The following is a 27,475-nucleotide window of genomic DNA, read 5'->3' on the forward strand; positions in this document are numbered from 1 at the left end:
AACCTAAATTCCTCAACCTTAACAAGGCTTTCATCACCTCCCATGATATTTTCATAAGCAAGCTAAGGAAATACAGTCTAGATGAAACTACAGTAAGGTGGGTACACTGATTGGATGAAGGTGGACAAAGCAATTGCGGCAAGAACCAAGTCTAATCTTTCTTTCAGTTACCCGCATTTTCCTGCTTAGACAAAAGATACGGTTTTGAACCTTTCATCATGCAACTGTCAGCAGCTTTTGACTGATTAACCAAAAACTGAAACTGTAGTTACTGCTGACATTTGGACCCATAGGCAGATGTAGAATTTTAAATGGAGCTAAAAACAGTCTGCACATATTCAAAATAGAAGAAAAACCAGGAGAAGCGAACAGCAAAGTTGACAAAGAATGGATTGCTTGATGAGTCCATCAAGACCATTAACAAGGATAGCAGGCCATTGACAACTGTGGAGTTAATGAAGAGCTATTAGTAAGAATCAGATAGAGTATAACGAGCCATTAAATCAAATGACTCCCTCAGCACTGCCTGAATAGAAATGCCACTGCTCCTGCCAGGCAGTTGGTATGAAACCTCAGGTGAAGCAGGAATTAGAGGTCAGTACAACCACATGCTTGCACTCTGCCTGGATCTATTCCATGAAGCTGTTGGAGGGAAGATAAGGGAAAGCAGCAGCAGCCGCCAACTTCTAGCATCTCCATCAGCTTCTCCACCTGAACCCCAATTGAGGAACCTGTACCCCAATTTTGGAAGGCTAATGCGGGGAGGGAGCGGGGAAGTAAATGCAGTATGAAAGAAAATACATAAAGTTAGATATTAGGAAGAACTTTCCAAGTATGAGGGTGATTAAATACTGGAACAGGTTGCCTAGAGAAACCATGGGATCTCTACCATGGCACTTTCTAAACGCAGGTTAGTTAAACACTTAGGATGGTTTAGTCTTGAGCAGTGGGTTGCACTGGATGATCTTTTTGAGTTTCATTCTAGGCTCATTTCCAAAGACAAAGAAGTAATTTAGGCACACCACAAATCACTTTTGTGGTGTGCAGAATTAATTCCTTAAGGACATTCTCATTTGAAGTTCTTGTCTCCATATGCTATTTATTTTCACCCTCAAGACTGCCTGCATTAATAACTCCACTTGGAAATGATTTACTTGAAGTATTGTACTAATTGTCACTGTCAGACAACAGCTAAACGCTGGGTGAGAAACAGAGGAAGAATCCCATGAATGACTTCCCCAAGTAGCTCAGTTGAAATGTAGCACTAATTATGGAGTAGGCCATCAGAAACCCATCTGAACACATGTGCTTGTACAGTGCTCTTATGCCTATACAGGCAACCCCCACTTAATGCTGTTATACTTAGCGCTATTTTGCTATAACGCTCATTTGAAATTGATACCCGATTTCACTTAGTGCTCAGTGAGTTTTGTTATAACACTCACGGTTGTCAACTTGGGTCATTAAAAACAATTGTGGTCACTACTCTAGAGAATTCACAGAGCCAACCACTGGCTCCAGGAAACAGTACCTGAAATAATCAAAGTCAACTGAATTTTACGGAGATTAACAGAAAAGCAAAGGCACTTATATGTATGGCAGCTGCCTTCTTTGATTCAGTCCATTGTATTGGCCAAGACTTAGCATTTCTACATTTTGAGCCAAAGAGCCAGTTTCTCCAGCTAAGAGATTAAGCAGACCAATAGCCTCTTGGGAAGAGGCACAGAGTGGAATTTGACACATCAGATCAGGGGTTAATTTTGGTATCAACAAATGCACCCAGTGAATTTTTGCTAAAAATGTTTCTTATGATTGCATGTTTGCTTTATACATAAGATTTTCTCAAATAATACTCAAAACACTACAAATTTTCTCAAACAACACTGCAAATTTCTATGCCAATTGTGAGCTCTCTGAAGGCTTACAAACTAAAAGATACTTTAGATTGTAACACAATCAAATATACCATGTTGTTGAACAACTACAGCTTATTTAATTGGTTCTTGCAACTTTTTTTCTTCCTTCCACTGGACCATAGTTTTTCTTTTTACCCTTTGGCTTTTTTTGATCTTCCTGTTTGTCTTACATAAATTCAACACAATTTGGCTGAAGATTTGTCAAAAAACTTGAAATCTTCTGTAAAGCAAGAACATGTGTGTGGTCTAAAAATTTGGCCCAGTCAGCAGGAGTTTTTCAACTCCTTTCAACCTTATCATATAGCTGATTGAGATATTTGAGGTTGCTTACTTCCAAATATTTCCATGGAATATACAAATACAACAAAATATCAAGTGAAATCACTTGTTGAACTCAGAGTACCTTCAGAAGGGCATTCAAACACATTATTTAAATGAAGGAAAGGAAGTTGCCAAACCAATATGAGCAGGTTTAATTATTCTGCAAGTCACAATAGGGAGATGAACACAACATGTTATCTTGAGGGAGCCATACTATTATGATCTTCATTGGAAGATTTTGCAGAATGACACATTTTTCATGTAAATGGCTTTCATGTTTGGTAATATTGCTTGATTATTTGTCTGTATAATTTGCATTTTCAGGTTGTCAAATGATTTAACTCTTGATACTGGGACATGTAGCTGGCCATGTTAATGCAACACACCTTTTTTTGAAAACTCAGTAACATACACAAACAATTTAACTCCAAAAATATTGCATACCTTGATTGAGTCAGTGACAATTACTTTTGCATGAAAAACTCTGACCATGATATTGTGAGCGTGTTCAACTTTTTAGTAAGTCTGGAGCCTGGTAGTGATCTTGCGCCATTTAAGATTTCAAAGAAAGCTAATAAATAGGTCTGGATTTCTGCAACATTGCCATAGTGTCTTAGTAGTTTTGCTGCATATTCCTTGGACTACCCATAAACATTGAGGGTAGAATTATAACAGTTCCTGCTCTTAGGTTTTCTTTCTGCTCCAGTGTGCAGTGCATGCCGCTAATCCCATGCAAGTGTCAACATGAAGTGAACTTTGGTTTCCTTTCACATATTGCAAATTATTTGCCTCCATCCTATCATGCCCATCAACGAAGTACTGCTGTGTCCATTTCCCAGATGAATGGAATAAAGTAAACTGAGGCATTCTGGCCACATAGTAAGATGCAGAACTGAAGTACAGTAACTGTTTTACACTCTTGGTTGGCTTACTTGGTGTTCTAAGGTTATGTGAAAGATTGACTCACCATGACGAAACAAAAGATACATTAATGGATTGAGATTTGGATCTACACAAAATATAGTTTTAATGTGAGCAGAAGGATTTTCAGGGTTCAAATTTTGTAGATAAACAACTGCATACATGTTAGACAGTTGAACACTGTTGTCAAACAAAAACTGCTGCAACTTCTAATAACCTTGCTGGATTATAATGTCATCTATTGGAGGTACCGTCATAATAAAAATAAAGAGCAATGCTTGTTGGTTCTGTTTTCAGCTGCTGCTCTGGCACTTTCTTCCTGCTCAACTTGCAGTTTTCTGTAAACTGTAACATATGGATTATAGCCTTCCAGCATTATGTTCAAGTCCTACAGTAAATGTAGCTTTCAGCCTTCATTTCTAGGTCTTGACATCCTCTTAATGAGTGCTTCTTGTGGCCACTACAAAATGTTGACAGACATTTAAACTCACATCGTCTTGTGGATATAGTACTCCAATATTGTGGCACACTGCCTCAAAGAATTTCGAAGTAGTAGCGCCTTGGATTTCTTGATGCATGTACATTTGCTCCAAATGTTGTGAACACCATCACACTGCCATAGCTTCAAATATTATCAGGGTAGTGCTTTGTAAGTTTGCTACCTGAGGCCATTTTCTCAAAGAAACCTGGTGTAAGTAAATTCTACAGATTTACTTTGCCATTGTGGCAAACATCTTTTGAAGTGGTCAACAGTTTTCTCACTAATAAGGTGTCTTGTGCTACAGCACTGGCCAGCTAACCACATATCACTGGTAAGTTACACAGCGATGTTCAAAATAAGCTGCAGAACAGATCTTGGAAAAGCTGGTGATCTTTGGACAGAATCTGCTTGTGCAATTCTTATATCCTTTAAATGCATGCAAAAAGCATCCTCATGTATTATCTGCTCATCCTTTGTTCAGTCTCCTTTTCGCACATGAAGCTTGTGCATCAAGCTATTTTCTTGGAATAAAGATAACATGCATTTAAAAATGCTATATATAGTAACTTAAAAAGTTACTTTACAGCTTAGAAATAGAAGCAACTTAAGCAGTTACTTATAGTTTAAATATTTTTTAAAAAGATAGAGCAGCAAAGGAATTGCAATTAAGTACATTTAAAAGGAGCATACAAAACTACATGTTCCAACTATATGATGACAATAGTGTTAGGTGAAAATCTGGAAGAGAACTCCTTTGCATGAAGTCTCCCCAGAGAGAAAGAACTCTCCCTGAAGAAACTGAACTTTTAAGTTCCCCATGTCTGTCCTTCTGAGGGAGTAACATGCCTTCCTCTACTTGGGATTCATATTTTTGGATCTGTTCTTGAAATTAAGCAGTATAGACAGTCGCTTTATTCTGCCTTATCTGATAGCTTATTGGTCAGAGCACTTAGCAAAACTGTTGAAGAATCTAGTCCCTCTTCAGCTTTAGACAATTTTAACTTTTAATTTCCTCTCTCCAGGTGGATGCTCCAATCACCAGTCTATAAAACAGGAGGTTTTCAACTCCTCCTGCTGAAACATTTCCACTTTGACTAATTAAATATTAATTGGGCAAGAAATAAGAAAAGGATACTAACATGACTTCCTAATCTAGCATTCACCTGTAATACGGAACCCAAACCCCTACCCCACCGGTTCCAATAAAACATTTTGCTATGCAACACTGTCTCTCTTCTCTAACCATTCTTAGCTGAAGAGCAATAAGAATAAAACTCAACAAGGTTTTGCAGTTTATTCCACATTTCCTGTAAATGTGAAGAACTGTTTGTTCTACCAATTGGATGGAATCTGTACCAACTACTTTCACTATAACTTTTCCAATGACTATTTATAAAAATAAACCTGAAAAGTATATTTTTAAAATTTATTTACTCTTAGATGGCTTCTAGTCAGCAAAGTACAATTATAAAAACCAGATGCCACCTATATAGCAATTACCTTAAGTACAAACTACTAGTTCCATCACTCTTCATAGGTATTAGGGCTGGAAAGGACTTTGGAAGATCGAATCCAGCCCCCTGCCCCAGGGGCAACAAGTCAGCTGGGGTCATAGGATCGCAGCAAGATAAACATCCAAACTTCTCTTGAAGGCGTTCAAAGTAGGTGCTTGAACCACCTCCGATGGCAGGCTGTTCCAGACCTTGGGGGCTCCGACAGTAGAGAAATTCTTCCTTATGTCCAGCCTGAAATGGTCTTGCAATAGTTTTTGACCGTTCAACCTTGTTATCCCTTGCGGCGCTCTGGTGAACAAACGTTCCCCCAGATCCTGGTGAACACCCCTGATTAACTTATAAGTGGCTATCAGATCAACCAAGCCTGTGCTTTTCTAGGCTGAAGAGTCCCATAGCTCTCAGCCTGTCATGGTAAGATCCGTTTTCCTGACCTCTGATCATGCACATGGCTCTCCTCTGGACTCTCTCAAGCTTCTCCACATCCTTTTTGAATTGTGGAGCCCAAAACTGGACACTACTCCATCTGCGGCCTCATTAAGGCCGAGTACAAGGGGAGAATGACGTTCTGGGATTTGCTTGGGAAGCATCTATGGATGCAAGCCAGCGTTTTGCTCGCTTTGCTAGCCGCCGCATTGCATTGCAGGCTCATGTTCATCTTGTGGTCAATGATGACCCCCAAGTCTCTTTCTTCCATAGTGCTAGCCAGAGTAGCACTGCTGAGCCTATAAGCATGCTGCAGGTTTTTTTTCCCTCCAAGGTGTAGAATCTTGCATTTTTCAGTGTTAAACACCATCAGGTTCTCATCCGCCCGTTTCTTGAGCCTGTCAAGGTCAGCCTGGATCACCCTTCCTGTCCTCAGGTGTGGATGCTTTACCCCAAAGTTTGGTATCATCGGTGAACTTGGCCAGTCCACTTCTGACTACAATGTCCACATCATTAATGAAGAGGTTGAACAATACAGGTCCAAGGACAGAGCCTTGAGGGACCCCACTGGTCACAGGGCACCATGACAATTGACTTTTGTCAACCACCACCTTCTGGGTCCAGCCATGGAGCCAATTCCCCAGCCAGCAGATTGTGCTAGACCCAAGGCCGCAGTTGGCCAGTTTTGCCAAGAGGTGATCATGGGATACCAGATTGAAGGCTTTTTTGAAGTCAACATATATGACAACAATCTCCTCTCCCTTGTCCAGGTGGTAGGTCACTTGGTCGTAAAAGGAAATAATATTGGTCAAGCAAGACCTACCCGCAACAAACCCGTGCTGGCTATCCCTCAGGATGTTGCTATTGGCTAGTCCATTAAGAATGGTCTCTTTGATAATCTTTTCTAAGACCTTCCCCAGGATAGAGGTCAGGCTGATGGGCCTGTAGTTTGTCAGATCCACTTTCCTCCCTTTCTTGAAGATAGGCACCACATTGGCCTTTTTCCAATCTTCAGGCACTTCACCAGAGCGCCAGGAGGGCAGGGGATCTCCCTCACCCGGGCCTCCCTGTCCCGTAATGGGCAGGAGCATCCCGTGGGACTGATGAAAGACCGATGCAAAGTACCCATTTAATAGGTTGGCTTTTTCTGGGCATCAGTTGTCAGTTGTCCCTTCTGGTTTAGCAGGGGTCCAATGTTGCCCTTGCTTTTTCTCTGGCTCACCACACATCTAAAAAAGGACTTTTTATTATCCTTGATACTTGTAGCTATTTGGAGTTCAGTCGTAGCCTTGGCTTTCCTGGTTCGCTCTCTACAGGTTTGGAGCAGTGCGGAATATTCTTTCTTGGAGGTGGATCCTGTCCTCCATCCTTTGTAGGTCTTTCTTTTTAGCCTCAGGAGGTCCGCTAGTTCCCTGGAGAGCCAAGGGGGCTGCTGTGTCCTTTTGCTGCCTTTCCTCTAAGATGGAATGGACTTAGCTTGTGCATGGAGAATCACTCCCTTGAGGAGCAACCACTCTTCCTGAACTCCCCTCCCCTTGGGGTCGTGGTCCCTTAAGGCCTCACCGACAAGCCTCCTGGGCTTATCAAAGTCAGCTTTCCTGAAGTCGAGGACTTCTGTATTGATGACTGACTTGCCAGCTTTATGGCGCATGGGGAAGGTGATCAGCTCGTGGTCGCTGTCATCCAGCTTCCCATCAGTTGTTAGGTTGCTGATTAGGTCGCCCCTGGTTGCCAGTACCAAGTCAAGCAGTGCTTTACTTTTCTATCCCTTCTCAAAATCACTAATGATTATCTTTAGTCTACCTACTCAAAATCTCGTATGATTCCACAATTCTACATTTAACACAGGGAATCAATCTCATTCTGCATGAAAAGCACAACTGTGTCTAGTTCACAGCACTTACTACTTGGTTTAAAAATTTCTGAAAATCCACAATTTGAATGAAATTCAATTTTAAACAGACTTTTGAGAAATTTAGTGGACACAGTCAAACTTATGCCAAATTACCTTAATAAAGGAACACCATGCTCACATTTTCCATATAGCTCAAACTCATTGAAATGTTTTTTGATATCCAAAAAGAGAGGTGGAAATTAAAGAACAATCACATTAATTATTCTGGATTATGGATCATTAGACATAGCCAGGTCATTACCTTAGGTTTAAAGGCAAAATCTGAGTGTATCCCATCGTGACAGCCAAAATGATCACTATGCAGTCCTTTTCCAGCTAAATTGCATCTGTTGCTCATGATGAGTCAGTGACATGACAGGCACTGTACAGAGTCAAATCAAATGCTCAAAACTGATAGATTGTGCCAGTTTATCACTGCTTTTAACAATCTGGCTCCATGCTCAGACAGTAAGGACTAGAATCATCAGCATGCTCCAGCTGTTTTGTACTGCTTCAAATAATGCAAAGTAACTGTAATGTTGGTTAACTGTTTGGTGTACTCAAGCTGTTTTGGGTTGCTTTCAGGCAGCTTGACCATGCTGATTACATTTTAAAAAAGGGGGCCTCCTCAATACTAAGGATGTGGGAATGAAGTAAGAATCTTATATCATTATAACACCTACGCAATATGTACCTTTACTGATGTACATATATGGCAGTATATTTTACATCTTTTTAGGTTTTTTTTCATTCCAAGGCAGTTCCAGGAATTATACGCAATTGAATCTATATATCAGTTAAGGGTAAAATAGCCAGAAGAAAAATTATGAGGTAGGCAAACTATGATAATAACTGTCATAGGAAATATTAAGTTTCTATTTAACTATCTTTTACCAGAGAATTTTAAAGTATCAAAGCAGAGAGTAACTTAAGATCACAGTATCACGCAAAGCTCTGCGCCCTGGCTCTGAATAATATCTTATTGCTTCCTCTATTTTTTATATATGCAGCATTTGTTAACGTTTTCTGATTCCCTTTCTTATCAAAAACATTGAAGGGATTGTTGCACCAAGAAGACTTAACTAAAGTCCCTCTCAAAGAATCAGTGGGGAAAGAGAATGAAAATGTAGTTCTGATACAGGCTTAAAAGAAAAACTGATATGGGCCAAACACCTAGTTCTGTGGCAACATTAAATAGCAAGATATGCTTTATTAAGGTGCTCTTCACAAGAAGGGAAAGTTAGACATTAGTGTATAGCTCAAGTAAGCATGCTCTCAAGAGCATCAACAGTAAAACAATGCAGAATATAGAAAACATACCCTGCTCATGCTCAAAATGTTAATAACTCCTTACTACCTTAGAAGAGCTGTCTGAAATCTCTTCAATTCTTTTAAGTGGTTGGTAGAAAGGACGCTTCAGTGACAGTAAGGAAACTAGAAGCATTTTTCCAAAAGGAAGAAGATACAAGGCTGAGGTTCATATTTTCATAAGCCATGTACAGGTGTTACTTTTGTACCAGGAAAATCTCTGCTATCCTGATACAAACTATAAGTGATAGTTTCTTTCTGGTGTCAACTCTCACAGGGGCGAATGCTTGGATGCTCCCCTTCCAGAGTGGTCTGGGAAGGGGAAGGGAGAAGTATCTGCTGTTCCCTGTACTGTGGGGTTCCAATTTTCCAAAGCTCTGCCTCAGGGGGCTGGAGGCACTGGTTTTGAGCTTACCACCTGGGGGAATACAGAGCATTGAGGGCCATCTGCCTGCAGCCGAAGTTCTTTACGTGCTGTCTTTGAAGAGCAAAGATGCAAGAGCCACACAACCACAGCTGAAACTCTTGAAGGGATAGCCAGCACGGGTTTGTTGCGGGTAGGTCTTGCTTGACCAATCTTATTTCCTTCTACAACCAGGTGACCTATCACCTGGACAAGGGAGATGAGATTGATGTCATATATCTTGACTTCAAAAAAGCCTTCGATCTGGTGTCCCATGATTGCCTCTTGGAGAAACTGGCCAATTGTCACCTTGGGTCCTCCACGATCCACTGGCTGGAAAATTGGCTCCGGGGTCGGACCCAGAGGGTAGTAATTGATGGAAGTCACTCATCGTGGTGTCCTGTGACCAGTGGGGTCCCCCAGGGCTCTGTCCTTGGACCCATTCTGTTCAACATCTTCATTAATGATGTGGACACTGGAGTCAGAAGTGGACTGGCCAAGTTCGCAGATGACACCAAACCTTGAGGCAAAGCATCCACACCAGAAGACAGGCGGATGATCCAGGCTGACCTGGACAGGCTCAGCAAGTGGGCGGATGAGAATCTGATGGTGTTCAACGCCGATAAATGCAAGGTTCTCCACCTTGGGAAAAAAAACCTGCAGCATCCTTATAGGCTTGGCAGTGCTATGTTGGCTAGCACTATGGAAGAAAGAGACTTGGGGGTCATCATTGACCACAAGATGAACATGAGCCTGCAATGTGATGCTGTGGCTAGTAAAGGGACCAAAACGCTGGCTTGCATCCATAGATGCTTCTCAAGCAAATCCCGGGACGTCATTCTCCCCCCGTACTCGGCCTTAGTGAGGCCGCAGCTGGAGTACTGCGTCCAGTTTTGGGCTCCACAATTCAAAAAGGATGTGGAGAAGCTTGAGAGAGTCCAGAGAAGAGCTACGCGCATGATCAGAAGTCAGGGAAGCAGACCCTACAATGACAGGCTGAGAGCCCTGGGGCTCTTTAGCCTGGAAAAGCGCAGGCTCAGGGGTGATCTGATGGCCACCTACAAGTTTATCAGGGGTGACCACCAGTATCTGGGGGAACGTTTCTTCACCAGAGCGCCCCAAGGGATGACGAGGTCGAATGGTCACAAACTACTACAAGATCGTTTCAGGCTGGACATAAGGAAGAATTTCTTTACTGTCCGAGCCCCCAAGGTCTGGAACAGCCTGCCACCGGAGGTCATTCAAGCACCTTCATTGAACACCTTCAAGATGAAACTGGATGCTTATCTTGCTGGGATCCTATGACCCCAGCTGACTTCCTGCCCTCTGGGCAGGGGGCTGGACTCGATGATCTTCCGAGGTCCCTTCCAGCCCTAATGTCTATGAAATCTATGAAAGTGCTGTGTATGGGGAAGCTCACCTCCACACTGTACATTCAGAACCAGCACCGGCAGCCCCACTGTTGAGGGACAGCCACTTCCCAATGGCTCCAGAGACCGAGGGAATCCCTGATCTGGGAAGCAGCAAGGGGCTTTACCCCACTACTTCAGTCCCCCGGGGCCAGGAAGAGCAGGGTAGAGGAAGGCCAGTGTCAGCTGAATACTTTTACTACTCCCAGAACAATCTCTACCAGTGGAAATCTCTCAAAAACATCCACTGCTAGAAATGAATGCCTGTTCAAGACCACAATGTGCATCACATTTAAGAGAAAAATTCTCTCATTTCACTATTAGTTGGACCATATAACCCTTCCTGTTCCCTCCTTCCTAGTTTCCCCATGGAAACTACATCTGTTATTTACATAACAGGTAAATATTTTTATATACCTTTTATGTGATAAAACAGCTGGAAATAAGAAACCATTATGTGACCAGACAGCTCTCTACAAGCTTTGGTTTAGGAATTAACTCTGCTGTTAGAGGAATATTTGATACAAATAGTATGGAAAAAAATTTCAATTTTAAAAGTTAAATCAACCTGTCTGTAGTGGAGAAAGTAGTACTTTCTACAGAGCTAATCATCATCAGCCCATGGAACTATCTTTGCTACCAAGCATTACTGTTGAAAATAAAGAAGATTAAACCAAGAGGGCTATCCATTTGGAAGAATAACATACATTAATAAACTTGGAAGAAGTGACATGTTAATTCTCATATTTCAGGGCACATGATTATTACCAGGTGATATGAAATGTATTCTCCCCTACAATCTCAAATGAAGATAGTTTGACTGATGGCCTACACACACTTTTTCTTAAGGATTTGATATTTGTATTCTGTACAGCACAATCTTTTTATATTTTTTTAGACTCAAAGCACTCCTTGGAAAATTGGTTTCAGTCAATTTTTGACTACAGAAAAATAATAAGAGAATTTTTCTCTTGCAAAGAACACAGAAAAACCACAACAGGCCAGACAGTTTTTAACACTATGGATTCCTATTTGAAAGCTCTGGCTTTATCTTGTAAATCATGTTTACACATCTAATAATGCTAATGTTGTGTGGCATCACTCTTGAAAGAATCTCAAGGCAACCCATAGGTGTCATGGCATCATGATTGAGAATTACTGCTATAGATTAGTAACCAGACTACACAGAATATTTATCTCCTTATAGCAGTTTCTATAATGAAAAGACAGACAAGGAGGGAGCCTACAATGCACTGGCAACCAGAGCCTGTAAATATGGCAGCAGCACACATTCTTGAAGGCTAAGTGAAAAAGTATCCGATTGCACAGAAGCCAGCAAGTCAGTCCATACAGTCCTGAATGCTGAGTGCCAGCAAGTCTGTCATTTCAAAGCAGAGGAATTTTAAAAAATCTGATTTTGTTTTTAAATGAAAAATGCCTAGTTCAGCACAATCAGCGCCAATATCTCCCATTGACAATGCAATCACTGTTCCATATATAAGAACTCTAATAGAATTTTTAACATGTTATATAATGCAATCAATTAAATACAACTAAGCATGTGTTCAAGATGGTCAGAATTTAGTAAATGGAACCAAGACACAGTATTTAAACTAACACAGCTTTAAGGAATTGACATCCTAAAAAGATTTAGATTAAGAAAAATAAAGCAGGGTTTGTTTGTTTTTTACCATTTCAATTTTAATACAATTCCAAAAAAAGGTAAATGTTAATGCATGGCAATGTTTATTAAACAACCACATTTAATTTAAGCATAAAAATGCAGCAGTCTGGAAAAGCTGCCAGAAACAATGTTTGGCTTCAGAAAAGGCAATTATGAAATTACTTCCAATAAAATTCAAACAACACTCTCTTGTCTGTTGATTAGTTGAATGCTTTAGACTGGAGGAACAAAAGTGCAAATTAGCTGAACGTTACTTAAAAAAAAAGTCTTAGTGTCCTACAAGCAATTACTGAAAGCCTCACCTTAATCTTGACGGTCAAGGAAAAAATTCTCCAATTCCTACACAATATAATTAACTGCAGCACATTCAAACAATATGACATTACTACTAAAAACAAAATTAATTTCAGAGTATGATTGCATTATACTGCCGGCCATGGGCACATCAGTTTCCGCTCATTTTTCATCCAATTTGCTTGATTGGAGATGAAACAAGTTACCCTTACTCATTGTTAAATTGGATGAATCCTATGCAACCACAGTTGGCACCACATAAGAACATTTTCCAAAGGCTTCGAAGTATAATTTGTACTTCAGTAATATATTATTATTGCAGGAAAAAGTAAAAGACTTAATTTCTATTCTGCTGATATTTTTAACAAAAAGAGCCATCACAGAGGTTGCTCAATGATCAGATGATCTGTTTGGTAGAAACAGAATCTGCACTTAAAGTGCACCCTTCAACAAAAGATCCCAAGTAAATAGACAAGGGTGAATACATCTGATTTATGAATAGCAAAATTGCGGAACTCACAATTTAGCTGAATTTCCCAAGTCAATGCAATGAGGCAGTGACAGGGCTGGAAATAAAACCTGGGTACCTATTCAACTCCCAATTCCATATGAATATCAGTTCATCTAATGAAACAATTGAAGATAATGGATAGCTATTAACATTCTGAAAATATTCAAAGAATCTCTGAATATTTTTTTTTAATGATCCCAAAGAGAAACCTATTTTAAATATAGCATGGAGACATGTTCTTATATGGACAGCCACTGCTAGTAACTGAACAATTTGCTCAAATCCTGACATTCACACATTTTAAAAGCAGTTTATTTAAACAACAAAAATAGTGACAATTTAAATAGAATCTGGATCTTCATTTCTTAATTTGGTAACTTGTAGAATGACACTTTTAAACTGTAACACAAAATAATGTAGCCAACAGTAACATACAGGTACACCATTTAATATTTATTATATGCATTTTATATACATTATTTTTCAACAGCTGTACTTTTGCTATGTGGTAGAATCTTAAAAATTTGCTGATTCATAGTTTGTAAAACAGAAACCTTACAAAACTCATCAAAACTTGCAAACTGATCAGAAAAGTTTTGTGGAAGACTAGAAAAAATACTTTATTGTCGTAATCATGCATTACACAAACAAAATCTTTAGTTACACTATAAACTGAAGCACATCTGGAAAAAAATAAAAGCAGGGAGTAACTAGTCCAAACACAGCAGATTTATGAATCTTGAATCCACTACCTTTGTATTCTATTTGAAACGCAAATAAAAATATTTTTCACTCCAAAAGTTTTGAAACAAGATTGTTTTTCTGGAATCAATTTCACTCCAGGTATTTAACCGGAAAAAAAACCTTGGTTTGTAACTTTAGAACTATGAAATGTCCCATTTTAGTCTATTTTAGACTGTTCAATGAGTGCCATAATAGATATACAGGGCCCTTTAACACACTACATAAAAGGATATAAAGACCAACAAAAAGTGAAATAAATAACAATAGGCCATTAGCAAGATGGGTAATCCTTGATAAATAAACTCGTAAATACAGTAAGATGTACAAAATATCACATAGTGATAGGATGCCAAGATTAATTTTTAAAGAGTTCATTGAAGGGTGTTAAACCCCTCTGTGTTTCATTTAAACACACTTCTTTACAGTCCTATATTTATGAAGACAGTTATGTGATGATGATGAATTAGCATCCTTATGAAAGGACTTAGCTGAGCTGTATTAGGCAAAAGAAGGGAAGAGTGTGGTTACACGGCAGCGGGTCAGTGAGATCTCTGTGTTTTAGGGTTCTATAATGCAGAAAAAACATCATTGATACAATCTTGAGCACTGTTGTGACAGGCTAAATATATAAAAAAGACTTATAAAAACTAGAATTTTATCCAAACATTTTGTGCAACTAATGCTAAAATATTTTAAGTTAAATTTCCTTTTCTTTAAAGCAAAATAAAAGTTTAAAAGGGGAATCTGTGGCATTCAACTGATAAACAGATGATCACTAAGAGATGAAAAGAAAGCTACTCTTGGAGCTCACTTCCCCCCACAAGAGCACCACATTCCTAACCCTAAGGCAGCACACAGAGTCCAAAATAAAAGTCTTTTGTAAGATCAGACTCCACGTTTGCTGAAAGACACCTAAAGAACAGACATATGCTCAGTTCATATCCAGTCAAGGCTACAAATACTGGTTGTCTTTTTTTTCCCCTCAAAAATACAGTAATTACAGTTAAATGAATGAGCCCGACATTATTCAAGATGCGGTGACTTTTCACCAACTTATACCTGCCCCACATACAACCTTTGCCCAGGCAGATCAGATGTAGTGTCTTATCTGTAACCTTTATCATTGATGGCAGTGACGCATTCCCTCTTTTTTGTCCAAGCAGACCTGCTATTATACTGCAGGTTTGTTTTGCTGTCACACAAACACTTTGGCAAGGGCATCAGCTCCTGCACTGGCAATATATGCTTTTGATGGATGAAATGCTACATCATAAATTGATTCATCCAACTTTTTCCTATGGGCTGTTATTTCTTGTACACATGTCTTGCTGTCTAAATTCCATAATCTAATGGAACAGTCATGGCCTGTGTAAAAAGAAAATATACAGCATTAGGCTTGTAAATACTTTAAAGGTTATACACACAAGCTTGCTAAATGATTAAAAAAATCCTAAAACTTACTTCCAGACATCAAATAGATTCCATTAGGATCTACTGCTAGACTTGTGACAGCATCCAAGTGAGCAACCATAGAATGGATCATTTTACCTACAAGCGAAAAAAAGTAAGTTTCCCATAATTTATCTTCACACTTTTTAACAGAATCACATTAAAGATGCAATGTGCCATCAGGCAGCAGAACAACAACCCAGAGTTTATTAAGTATATAGCCTTAAATCTGACAATGCTTGGTACTGACAAGCATTGTAAACATTTAAGTTGTAAAAATGACAACCTAAAAGATGTCTGACGGCGCCCCTGGGGGTTACAAGAAATAATGGCCACAAGCTAGCAGAAAGCAGATTTAGATTGGACATTAGGAAGAACTTCTTCACAGTTCGAGTGGCCAAGGTCTGGAACGGGCTCCCAAGGGAGGTGGTGCTCTCCCCTACCCTGGGGGTCTTCAAGAGGAGGTTAGATGAGTATCTAGCTGGGGTCATCTAGACCCAGCACTCTTTCCTGCTTATGCAGGGGGTCGGACTCGATAATCTATTGAGGTCCCTTCCAACCCTAACATCTATGATGGCAGACACTAGTGGGTTTGGGTGACTTGCAAGTAGGTGCTTTCACATTACAAATAAATACCATGTCTCCAAATGTTGGTCACCTTCTTTTTGGCAGTTACAGATAGAACATGACCGATTAAGTAGGTCTGGCTGGCAACTACATTCTTGCACCATTCAGGCTACAAAGCCTCAAAGTCAAGACCACAATTTTATACAAAAACATATTTTTATTGGAGTTTAACAAAAAAAATACAGCAGGCAATTTAAAAGTAGCTGTTTGTCACAAACCGGACCATTCCATTAAAAGCATATGGAAATCCCTAGCATTATACTTTTGATTTCCAGCTGCCAACTGAAGGCAGAATATGAAAAAATTGGGAAATGTGGAAAGTAAAGTGGCTGGCTTTCTTCTGGGAATATTTAGATCTCATTTATCATTTCTGATAGCTGTGTGTGCACATGAGGAGAAAGAGGAGGGCAAATAAAATAATGTTTTAAAATAATTTTCGCAATATATTCAAAATGATTGCAAATTTGCATAAAGCTGTATGTCAGTCATTTGGGCATGTATGTATCTATAGACATGCACATACATACACACACACACACACACACACATCACAGAACAAAGAGAAAGCTAACATTCTACTGCATTTCCAATTTCTTGATCAAGGGTATGAACACGTTGTGATATATATTAGCACAAATTGCTGCATATTTTTCTATTCCTTCTTTCGTCTCATCTTTTCCTGAACTTTATCTGTTTTACAAACTGCATCAGCCATTTGGGATCAAAGGAACTCCAGCATTCCCAGTAAATTAGGGTATTTTCCTTGTTTCAACATATCTGTAAAGAAGTGACCTTCACCTTTGACAGACAAGCAAATAACCAATGTACGTTTAATGTCAGGGGATAGGAAAGCCTAGGAAAGACAGCAAAATGAAAGGGAGAAGTAACATACAGATCGTACTTGAACCTCTTTATTGAATATAATGAAAGGTTGCACTGGAAAAGTGCATCCTCTCACTACCCCAGATGCACTTGCCTGAGGCAATCTTGGATTGCTATGACATTTTAGACATAATTGCAAAGGTTTAAGCTGGTGTCTATTGGTTTACAAAAAAGGTCTGAGAACAGCAGAGACTCCCCATGCACCCTAAAGAAGGGTGCTTGTGCCAGAAAGCTTTCTAATAACTTTTTTCTAATTTCTCAGTTGGTCTAATAAAAGATATCACATCTACCCAGAGAAGCTTGCCTGCCTAAATTATTTTTTGACATTTCAACAACTATACTTACAAACTTCACTGGATCTGATGAAGCAGGCTATAGCCTGTGAAAGTTCCTGCCTCTCTAAACAAGTTAATCTCTAAGGTACAATTACATCCTGCATTATGTCTGTACTTAAAAAGAAACTGTCTGACCAAGAACCAGTGACTGAGCCTGGGGCCTGGTCTACACTCACCTGCCTCGGCTGCCGGAGAACAGCTGCTATTGTCAATCTGCCAGAATGGGTGCATATCCAGGTGCTTTTGATGATTTTAGAGCTTCACTCAGCAGTTATGCTACCAGACTGTTGTTAAGAGTATCCCGGGAAGGAACCAAATACTGAAGGGACATTAGCTGCTGTGAGAAAACTTCTCACGTGTGGCTGCTCTTGGACAGCAGAAGCTACTTTACTGTACCCAGCAGACACAGTGTAACTGTTAGCAGAAAGTAAGGTTCTGCTACTATAGAAGAGCTTTGCCTATGGATGCACTCAATTTTTGCCAGCAGAACAGTAATTAGGCTCAAGCAAAAGGATGTAAAGTAGCCAGAGAAGCTAGGACAGAAAAAGATGCTTTATTTTCAAAAAAATCAGCCACGGTGAAAGTCACAGTGGTTATTAAGAAGGCCATCTCCTCCTTCCCCCCAAGCTATATACTACCACAAAAAATAGCTTTACTGAGAAAAGCTGTTTTTCCACTTACAACTTGGGAACATAACTCCCTGTGAAGGACCTATCATGTTAGTAACTGAAAGAAAAATGCAACTATTACTCTGAACGACTGTAGAACTGCTGACAACATTACCAAGACCTTAAGAAATCCTGGGCCATCTTGATCAGGCTTATCTGTTAGGAAACCTGTCAAGAAGGTTGTAAGATGAGGCAAGTCCAGAGCAAAGACTGTGCAATGAATGCTGCTGCTTGAATCTTGGAATTGTGCACAGAATTACATTATACACTCCCTTTTAAAATCCTAATTCATAAAGATCCTTCAGAAAAAGATGAACTAAAAGTGGTAAATAATTTTAATCATTAAACATATTGACAAACTTTTTATAAGCATGCTTACTTTTGATTGGCTGAAACGAAGGAAAACAGGTTGCAACTATTATATTGAGCTTTGTAACAGCGAGAAGGTTTAAAGGTTAAATCAAAGTAGTAGTGATTTTGTATCTGATTTTGATTCCGAAGTTTCTCTTCAGCTTCAGTTTCATCTGATAACTTCAACTATTCCATATATTTGAGGCACCTACTTTTATTTCCAGAGCTCAGTTTTGTTACGTCTCCATGTACAAAGGTATTTTACTAATTTCTTCCAGTCTCCTTGGCCCACTTATTTCAATTTTAAGAACTGATCCTGCCACCAAGTCCCAGATTCAAATAGGAATTACCAACAATGTACAATTAAACTGAAGAACAGAATGTTTTATATACTGAAAGTAATAATAGGCAGCATTATTTAATAGGGTCATGCAAATAGCACTGAGGAAGTTACAGTATCTTATTACTAAAAGACGCTAACTTGAAATACCAGAACAGTAATCTAGGCCGTGGTCTCTACTGAGTTCTGTGAGCTCCTAATACCTGCAAAGATCTGCTTTGTACATTACTCAGCTGTACATCACTGAACTACATTTAAATATCCTTACCCGTTTTATTGTCAAAAAATTTGATGTGTCTATCTTCATGAGCTGTAATGGTTACGGGAAGTGTGGGATGACTTACTACCCTGTTAATATGATTATTTGATTGTAAACCTGAAACAAACAGCAAAATTATAGTCAGCTAATTATAATACAGTATAACCAAATCATATTTAAAAATAAATCAATGGATTTTTTCTGAGAAGCAACATCATTTTTTTCAGATTAAAAAGCAACATTAAGGAATAAACATAAAACAATAAAAGCAAACTAGTGCAGTCTAAATAAATCACAAAGGATATGTAAATGAAAAATACTTTAGAATTTACCAGCATTAAGTCTATACATACAATTTTTAGTAGAGGTGCACCAATACTTTGGTCCGATATCAGATCGGTACCGATATAAAGAAAATTTGCTGCGTCAGATATTGGCCCGATGGGGCCGATAAATGCCCGTGCTGCCTGCAGCTGCAGTGCAGCATGAAGCAGAGCCAGTAGTGTGGAGAGCTGCTTCTAGCTGATAAGTCAGAAGGGGAGGGAAGGGGCGTGGGGGTGCAGATCAACGCCCCTGCAGTGAGGGAGGGAGGGGGCAGGTGTTACCCAGGAGGGAGGCATGGCTAGTGGGGGGAGGGGGTGTGTGGCTCCAGCTGCTGCTTGCACCCCTGGAGGCGGGGGGCAGGGTGTGCCACCCGATCCGTGCGGGCAGGCTGGAGCCAGTGCTGCACATGGCTCTTCTCAGTGAGGACTGGGCTCAGAGTGAGCACCAGCAGTGTTGGGAGGGGACTGCATCCACCCCAAATTTCACTGCAGCTCTGCTCCCAGTGCCGTTGCCACAGCCAGCCTCCTGGTGCTGCCTCGGCTCTTCCCAGTGCATCGGTGGAGGCAGGACATGGAGCTGGGCTGCGCCTGATGGCACATGGCTGGGAGCAGAGCTGCAGCGAAATTTGGGATGGCTGCAGCCCCTCCCAGTGCCACTGGTGCCCACTCCGAACCCAGCCACCGCTGAAAAGAGCCGTGCAGTGTCAACTCCAGCCCACCCCATGCAGATCTGGGGGGCACACCCCCCATCCCCCAGTGCTCTTCCGGGGTGAAAGCAGTGGCAGGAGCCCCGCATCCCCCAATGAGCTGTGCCTCCATCCTGTGCCCCAGCCCCGCCTGGGCAGTGCCTGCTCCTGCCCCCTCCAACCCTCACCATGGAGGCACTGATCTGCCTCCCCCCACATCCCTTCCCTCCCCTTTCACCACACCAGACTTACCAGCTGGAAGCAGCTGTATCAGATATTGGATTGGTATCAGCCAATATGCATCTTTAAATATCAGCTATCAGTATTGACCCCCAAAATCTCTATCGGTGCACCCCTAATTTTTAGCTTTCTCTCTAGCTCTATATAAAGATGCTAGCTGAAAATCATACTGGATGGAATTTAGGGAATGATGAAGACCATTATTAATAATGACTCATTTTACTGTGAGGCTAAAATTATGCAAGTGAAATATAAATATGAAATATTACAGAAAGGGTGAACAGATTAAATCTTCCCTTTGGGACAGTAGTAACTGAGAAGGAGACAAATTCTGAAACCTAAGATAGCATTTTTTTTGTTCGTTTGTTTAAACAGACTCTCCCCCGCAAGACCTGCCAGAGCCCAAGTTTGGAGACCTTTTCAGAAGCAGTGTAAAACCTTCCTATTTGTGAAAGCATTTAACAGACAAAGCTAGGCTGGGATATTGTTCAGGGGGGTTCTGCTCTATGTTTATACGCTACTCATTTTTTAAGTTATTTAGTTCTCCTGTTCGCTCTCCTGTTTTATAAGTTATTGTGTTCCCTTACTATATGCCACTCTGAGCTTTTGTTGGAAAGGGAAACATATATAATTAATAAATACAATTTTAAAAAGTCAAACAGCAGAAAGCCATCACTTATTTGGAAGAAAAGGAAATTCAAATAATTTAAGTTTATTTGCAAGATTCTTTCTTCCTATGTATTATAGAAGTCAGGGGTATCAAAGATCAGATCTGTGGAGCCATATCATGCAGTCTCCATGGTCCTGGCAATTTGGAAGAGCTCCCTATATATGTCAGATGTAGTGCCTGTGGTACCTGCTCCAGTTGGTCTGGGACTGTACCATAAGATCCCTGCTCTGGCCAGTCCAGGATCAAGCCACATACAGCACCATGCCAGCTGGTCTGGGGTGGACACTGTGTGCAGCATGGGTACCAGAGTGGGTGCAATAGGTAGCATAGTTCTCAATCAGCCAGAGTGGACATTTGATCCAGTATATGGAGGTGGGAAGACCTGATCAACGGGATCAGGTGAGTTTGACACCCCTGATGCAAGCATTATGTCTACTGAATCTACTTAGCGATAAAGTCTATCAAAGTATATTCTCTGAAATTTCACCTTTACTCACTGATGACTAGGCTAAAATGCTGCACAGAACGTGATTCTAATGTTACACTGCCTCTTTAATCCAGTGTGCAGTGTTATTAGGATACTGTACAGTAAGCATCTCATGTAGACATGCCCACTGATTCTGTGAAGTCCATTCAGAATACAAAATTATGTATTTTGTTCTATGGTCTTTACTTTCTATGTTAACATGTTTGCAATATCTGCCTATACAGCTAACATACTATTCCTTTGTATTCAGGCAACTGCTTCTTGAAAGACTAACTCTACTTTTTTCCCTTTGTAATTAACATACAGTCACTTTGGCATCTCTGGAACCATTCTAATCCTTAATATTTTAGATCGGGGCTCTCCAGATAGTGGCCTGAAAGGAGTTAAAATTGTTTCCCCTGGGTTCCCATCTGGGTGCTGCTCCCCATGCTGCTCCAGCTGCACCGGTGGCTGGAGGCTCCAGGCTCCTGCTTTGTCCAGTGTCCCCTTCCTGCCCAGGAGATGAGGCAATACAAACAGCACAGCCTTCGGTGCCCAAGTGGTGCAGTGCAGCAGGGGACCTTGCAGCGAGGAAGCTAAAGGCGAGTTGGGATGCTTGGGCACAGAGTGCAGCAGGAAGTAGTGGAAGAAGGGCAAGGAACAGCAGCAGGGGAAACCCAGTGCAGGGAACAGTTGATGGGATGGGGGAAATTGAATCATGTGGTGCAGTGAGGGGGCACCTGGGTATATGGTACAGTGGGGAGGGCACAAGGAGTAGCAGCTTGGGGGGGGAAGAAGGGAAAGACAGCTCCAACTGGGGTGGCCTGAAGGCATGTGTCACTTAGAAGTCAGACAGCCCTGTTTTAGATCTTTCTGGTTTCACCCAAGCCTCTGCCTTTTCATGTTATGCAAAAAAAAAAAATTCCTCATTGGCTTCTCTGATTCTACAATTTTTGATCCATGTGTAACAACCAAAGAATCAGAGAAAAAAATAGGTTATAATTTAATGTGTAATTTTTTAAATACAGAAGAGGAACAACAAGGCCATAAGATGGTATTTTTGTAGGAGCATACCACCTGGGAACTGGGACAAAATTACTTTGTATTAACTTACCAGAGTCTACCTGTGATGAAACTGTTACCATTGATTGGGATGTTTCTAAATCATAAATGACTGTGTTGCCAGTGCTAAAAGATGCCACCATGTGAGCAGGATCACAACCTATAAAGTCAACTGATGTAGGTATTCCATGCTCTAAAAAAAGTAAGTGGAGAAAGAAAACATCAGACTAAGAAACAATGCCTTTAAAGTATCATACAGTCTTAAAAAGTTCCATTTATCTTTTTCACACAGTAACTGAAGGGAATATGAAGGCTTATAAAAACGCAGCAAGTAAACATAATGCTACCCTGAATAGTGCTTATAAAGACTTAAAAAAATAAAGATAACTAAAAATCAAGTAATCCTAAATCCACTTAGTGCTGGCAACTAAAGCAGAGCTACAACTACCAGGCTGCTTGCAGAAGAGTTCCCGCCTCACTTCCTAGGATCTCCAGGAGACTTGAGACTACAAAACAACCATGAGTTTGTTCTAAAAAGTACTGTCAAGTGGTACTGGGTTTAGAAAAACTAAGAAAGAAAATAATCCCTTTCCTATCAGATTTTTCAAGCCAAAATCTAAACTTGTTTTAATGCAAATGTCACACACTTACCCTTTTCTCCATTGTAAGTGCAAATACATGGCAATTTTTCTGGTGGATTCCATAATCTAATAGTGCCATCTGCTGAGCAAGATAGTAAATGATTCTTTATACCACTGTAAGCAAGACCCCAGACTGCATCTGTGTGACCAAATAATGTGCCAACTAGAACATTTGGCTCTGGAGAAGAGAAAAAAAAAAATGAGGAACATTTTTAGATGTTAAGTTTTAATGAAAAAGGATCAATAAATTAAAATTTCTCCCTTCTACTTAAGAACAAGCAATTCTAAAGATAATCATAAAAAACAGATTCCAGATTTTTCAATATTAAGTATGGTAATAGAATACTGTACATAATATCAAGCCAGTAAAAATCATGACGAGAAAATCTACTGCAGGAACAAAAAATGAACCTGGAAATGAGAGAATCCTGAACTAAACTGTATTGGAAAAATAAAATAGGATCCAGAGCAGATGCCTGCAATAAACATGTGTTTATTTAGTTGATCTAGATTCATTAGGTTGGGAATCTATCAGCTTCAATGGAGTGCCCAGATGTAAGAAAGCATAGAAAGCATAGAAGCTGAGCCAGCCCTTTTTTAGAAATAGGGAGAAAAAAGGTTGCAGCTTAAGAAGGTACTTCTTCCATGGTCTCCCTTTTCATGTGTGCAACAGCTGTATTTGGGGAGCATCATACCTGCACAATGGCAGTGTTCTTCAAAAATCTTTTGCTTCAGGATGTTTTCTTGTTCCAAATTAATTGGAGGGCACTTTCTTCCTATCCCATATGCATTTTAAGGAAGGTTTGTCCTGTCCCTTTCTCTCCCAAATATAAGCAAACCTAAAGAAGCTTTCGTCACTTCATGGTTGCCTAGTCTGTACACTTAATGCTGTACACTTTCCCTGTATTGACATAAAACCCTGAAAATCTCCCTCAGACATTCTTATAAGGAAGTGCTGATCTGTTCTGAGGAGTTCCTTGGGTAACATCCTTTCTTTCTCTTCCTCATTCCCCACCATTTTAGATACTATAAAAATTAATTAATCTCTCTATGCTAGACACAGATCTACACCTATAGAAGAAATTTCTTCTGTACCAGGGTCATATCAGTGTTCTGGTACCTCTTCCACTTTTCCTAAAGTGAGGAGGCAGTGATAAAGGGAACAGAAGAACAAACTGGGGGTAGAGAGGAGTAAACCTTTAATGAACATCTGGGCTAAAGAAGAAGCAGGAAATCTATTACTACCGTCTCTGGTGAGTATCTTTGCTTAAAAAAAATTATTCAATTTACAAGCTCATCCAGGAACCCTATTTGTGAGAGCCCTATGCTTGAAAAGAGCTACCTGTCCTGAAGCAATTTTAAGTTCTTTTAAACATATTAAAAAATTCTCCTTGAGTTTTACTTAAATATTGCTCTGATCAACCTGAAAGTTTCATCTACTCCTGAATGCTAAAAATTATTTATTTTCAAAAGGTACTTACCATATGTATCATATGGATCTACGTTAGGACTAGGCATATTCCACCACTGGATGGTTGCATCAATGCCACCACTAAAACACTGTTCTCCGTTAGAACTAATTGCCAAAGACAATACAGGTCCACTATTGAAAAAGAGAAAAATGTATATTGTTATTGGCTAACATATAGAATAGAAACGTAAATTCAACCGTTAAGCATGGAAAATAAAGCAATAATTACAAAAAAGTGCATTTATTTCTCTCCAAGTAATATTCTGGTAAGCAATTTTACTTCCTAATGCAATTCCACTCAAATGTTTTGTTTGAAACTATCCCTTCCTTGCATAAAATCTTAAACTCCACTGCAAAAATTTTGTCAAGTCTTTTTAGACTCAAGGTATGACCAAAAACGTATATTAAAATATTTATAGTCTGGCTAAAGGTACTGAAACTTATGCAATTAAAGAACAGTGAAACTGTACTTTCAGAAGCAAGAGTAATTACCTCTAACTCTACCATTAATTAGAGCAAACCAAGTTTCCAGCCCACGTCATAAATGTAGGACTGCAAGGTACTAGTCCAACTCCTTGTACAAATGCAGGATGTACTATTCCCAAAACATCCCCTGCCAAATGTTTATCCAGCCCCTTCCTGAAAACATCCAGTGAAGGGGATTCTACTACTTCCCCAGAAGCTTTTTCCACTGTCTCACTGTTCTGCTGGATAGAAATTTTCAGAAATTTGATCAAAAACTGCTGCAGTTTTAACGTACTGGTTTGTGTCTGGCCCTCTGTGGCAAAGGAGAGCAGTCAGTTATCTCTCTTCTTTTTGGGAGTCTTTCAAATATTTGAAAACCACTACCCTGTCTCCACTTACTATATTTACCTGATTCCAAGATGATTTTGAATTTAGGTTGACCCCCCCCCCAATAATTAGGTTGTATACTTAGAAAATTATAAATGTTATAATCTTCCATATATAGACTCTAATTACTGGAAGGTTGTCTTCAATTTGTCCCCCCCATAGCTGCAGTGGGGAGCAAGAAGTCAGACTCTACCACTTGCCCTCCCTCCAGGCCTGTGCATGCCCCTGGGCCATATGTCTCCTTACTCTCCATGCCTGTGCCTGCCTCCCACTCCCTGCCCCTACCCATCACTCCTTGTCCCTGCCAGTTTCTCTTCATTCCTCCAGGGCCATCAGTAGCAGCACAGACACTCCAGTGCAGCCTTGCCAGGGAAAAGTGACAGCAGCTCCCAGCCAGGTGGGGTTGCAGCCGAAGGAACCAGAACCAGAGCTGAAGAGGGAGGATACAAAGGCAGACAGCAGGTCCCCTTTTATCTGCCCTTTGATCTCCCCGTGGTCTGTCCAGCATCTCCCCCACCAAATAAGCCCTCCCAGTCCAAGGCAGGTGGTAGTTCAGCTCTGGCTTTAGCTCCAAGCCTGGGTCTACAACTGTAACTGAGCCACTGCCTGCCTTGGGCAGGTACTAGCATCTAAGACAGGGGTTGGCAACATTTTTGGACAGAGTGCCCAAAACACCCATAACCTTGAATTATAACATGCTGGCATGCCAGGGCAAAAGGCAGGTCAGCTGCAAGGGACCCACCCCTTGTTGCAGCAGTGCAATCCCAGTCCCTTCGCTGCCATCTTCCCTACCTGCGACCACCAATGAGCTGGGCTAGGGCTCTGTGGACCCCAGTGCAGCTGCCTGCAGCCTCCTGACTGCCTGCCACAGTTGGTCCAGGCTCTGGGCAGTCCCCTACTGCTCACCATAGAGCCCAGGCTGCTTACAGCTCTACAGGGTTTGCAGAGCACCAGCCTGGCTTGTTGCTAGTGGCAGATGCACATGTGCCTCAAGGCAGAGAGTGGGGAAGGGGCCGGGGCTGAACTGCCACAAGGATTGGGCTCCTCACGGCTCCCCACTGTCCAAGGCATGCGTGCCAAGCAAAATGCCTTTGTGTGTCATGCTCTGGAATGTGTGCCTCCCCCTGATCTAAGGGGAGGCTTTTTCCCCTCTGTGTTCATGGAAGGGAGGGGGTGGGGGGAAGAGAGAGAAAGATCTTGCCTTGAATTCAAGCAAATGCAATAACCTTTTTCTCCAAATTAGACACTAGGTAGGTTCTCTCAGTTTGTCCTTGTTTATTATCTCTGTTGTGTGTACTTTGGGTTCTCTAAAGCTTCTCTACATCTTAAGATTCGGAGCCTGGAACTGAACACAATGATCCAGCAGAAGCCTAGCCAGAGCTGAGTAGTATGATATCATCACCTACTGTCTCTTACATAAATTACTATCAAAAACAGCTCAAAATGTGTGTGTGTGGGGGGGGGGGGGGGGTGTTTGGGTTTTTTTGCAACTGCACTGCTGGCCCACATTTACTTTCTGTCTCATCAAAAGTTCCCAAGCCTCTCTCAGTAACACTACTGCCTAGCCATTTGTCTATCATTCTTTCACTATGCATTTGATTTTTCTTCCCTAGGTGCAGCATCCTATTTTGTTCTGTTGTCTATGGATCAATTCTCCAATTTATCAAATTCCTTTTGAATTCTACTCCTATCCTCCAAAACATTTGCCACACCTCTTGGTTTTGCATCATCTGCAAACTGAATTGGGAAACTTTCTATTCTGGGATCCAAGTCATTAAAACAACTGGCTACTTCACAGCACATAAATATGAGTGGCTGAAGCTACTGAAGACTCAAAATACTGATTGATCTTACTGTAGACTTAAGACAGGAATAAAATTCTGGTAGAGATGCATAAGACTGCAGCAGCAAGAAATAAAAAGGAAAATTAAAGGTGGCTTCACTTTTCTTATCTGTCATTGTAAGCAGTAGGTCTGTGTGAATAGGCAACTATTCAATTCGGCTTCAGATCTGGCCAATTCAGATGCCAGGGATCCAATTTGGTGTTCCGGATCGGTTTCCCACTTCAATTCGGCCGAATCAGCTCTGAAGTTTCAGAGCTGCTTCGGAGATCCGGCCATAGGGTATATTGGGGAATCAATGAAATATCTATAACTTTGCTGTTTTTTGTTTGATTTGGATGAAACAGGGGGGTTTGCAGAGGTGGTAGCCTCTGCTGAGAGCAAGAAGCCTGCCAAGTTTCAAGGAGATCGGTGCAGGGGGTTGGGAGAAACTGCACCCCAAATTCTTGAAAGCAAAACTCATATCACATGTATGCGTTATGCCACAGC

General features: G+C 40.7%; 1 protein-coding gene across 3 annotated transcripts in view; it reads right to left on the bottom strand.

Moving 5' to 3' along the window:
• Nucleotides 1-12,313: 12,313 nt before the first annotated feature.
• Nucleotides 12,314-27,475, bottom strand: part of STRN3 (striatin 3) — a 123,572-nt gene continuing 108,410 nt past the window's right edge. For 2 of the 3 annotated variants that reach the window (XM_059723026.1, XM_059723027.1), the window contains 6 exons: nt 24,304-24,425; nt 22,833-23,000; nt 22,234-22,374; nt 18,744-18,851; nt 15,285-15,371; nt 13,512-15,188 (listed from right to left, as the gene is read on the bottom strand). In XM_059723026.1, coding sequence (XP_059579009.1) covers nt 15,019-15,188; nt 15,285-15,371; nt 18,744-18,851; nt 22,234-22,374; nt 22,833-23,000; nt 24,304-24,425 — 796 coding nt within the window. In that variant the 3' untranslated portion in view covers nt 13,512-15,018. Of the gene's footprint in view, nt 15,189-15,284; nt 15,372-18,743; nt 18,852-22,233; nt 22,375-22,832; nt 23,001-24,303; nt 24,426-27,475 lie in introns of all 3 variants that reach the window. The other variant, XM_019488689.2, reaches the window with a different exon arrangement.

This window comes from Alligator mississippiensis, chromosome 2, assembly GCF_030867095.1.
Source record: "Alligator mississippiensis isolate rAllMis1 chromosome 2, rAllMis1, whole genome shotgun sequence".
Taxonomy (NCBI): Eukaryota; Metazoa; Chordata; order Crocodylia; family Alligatoridae; genus Alligator; species Alligator mississippiensis.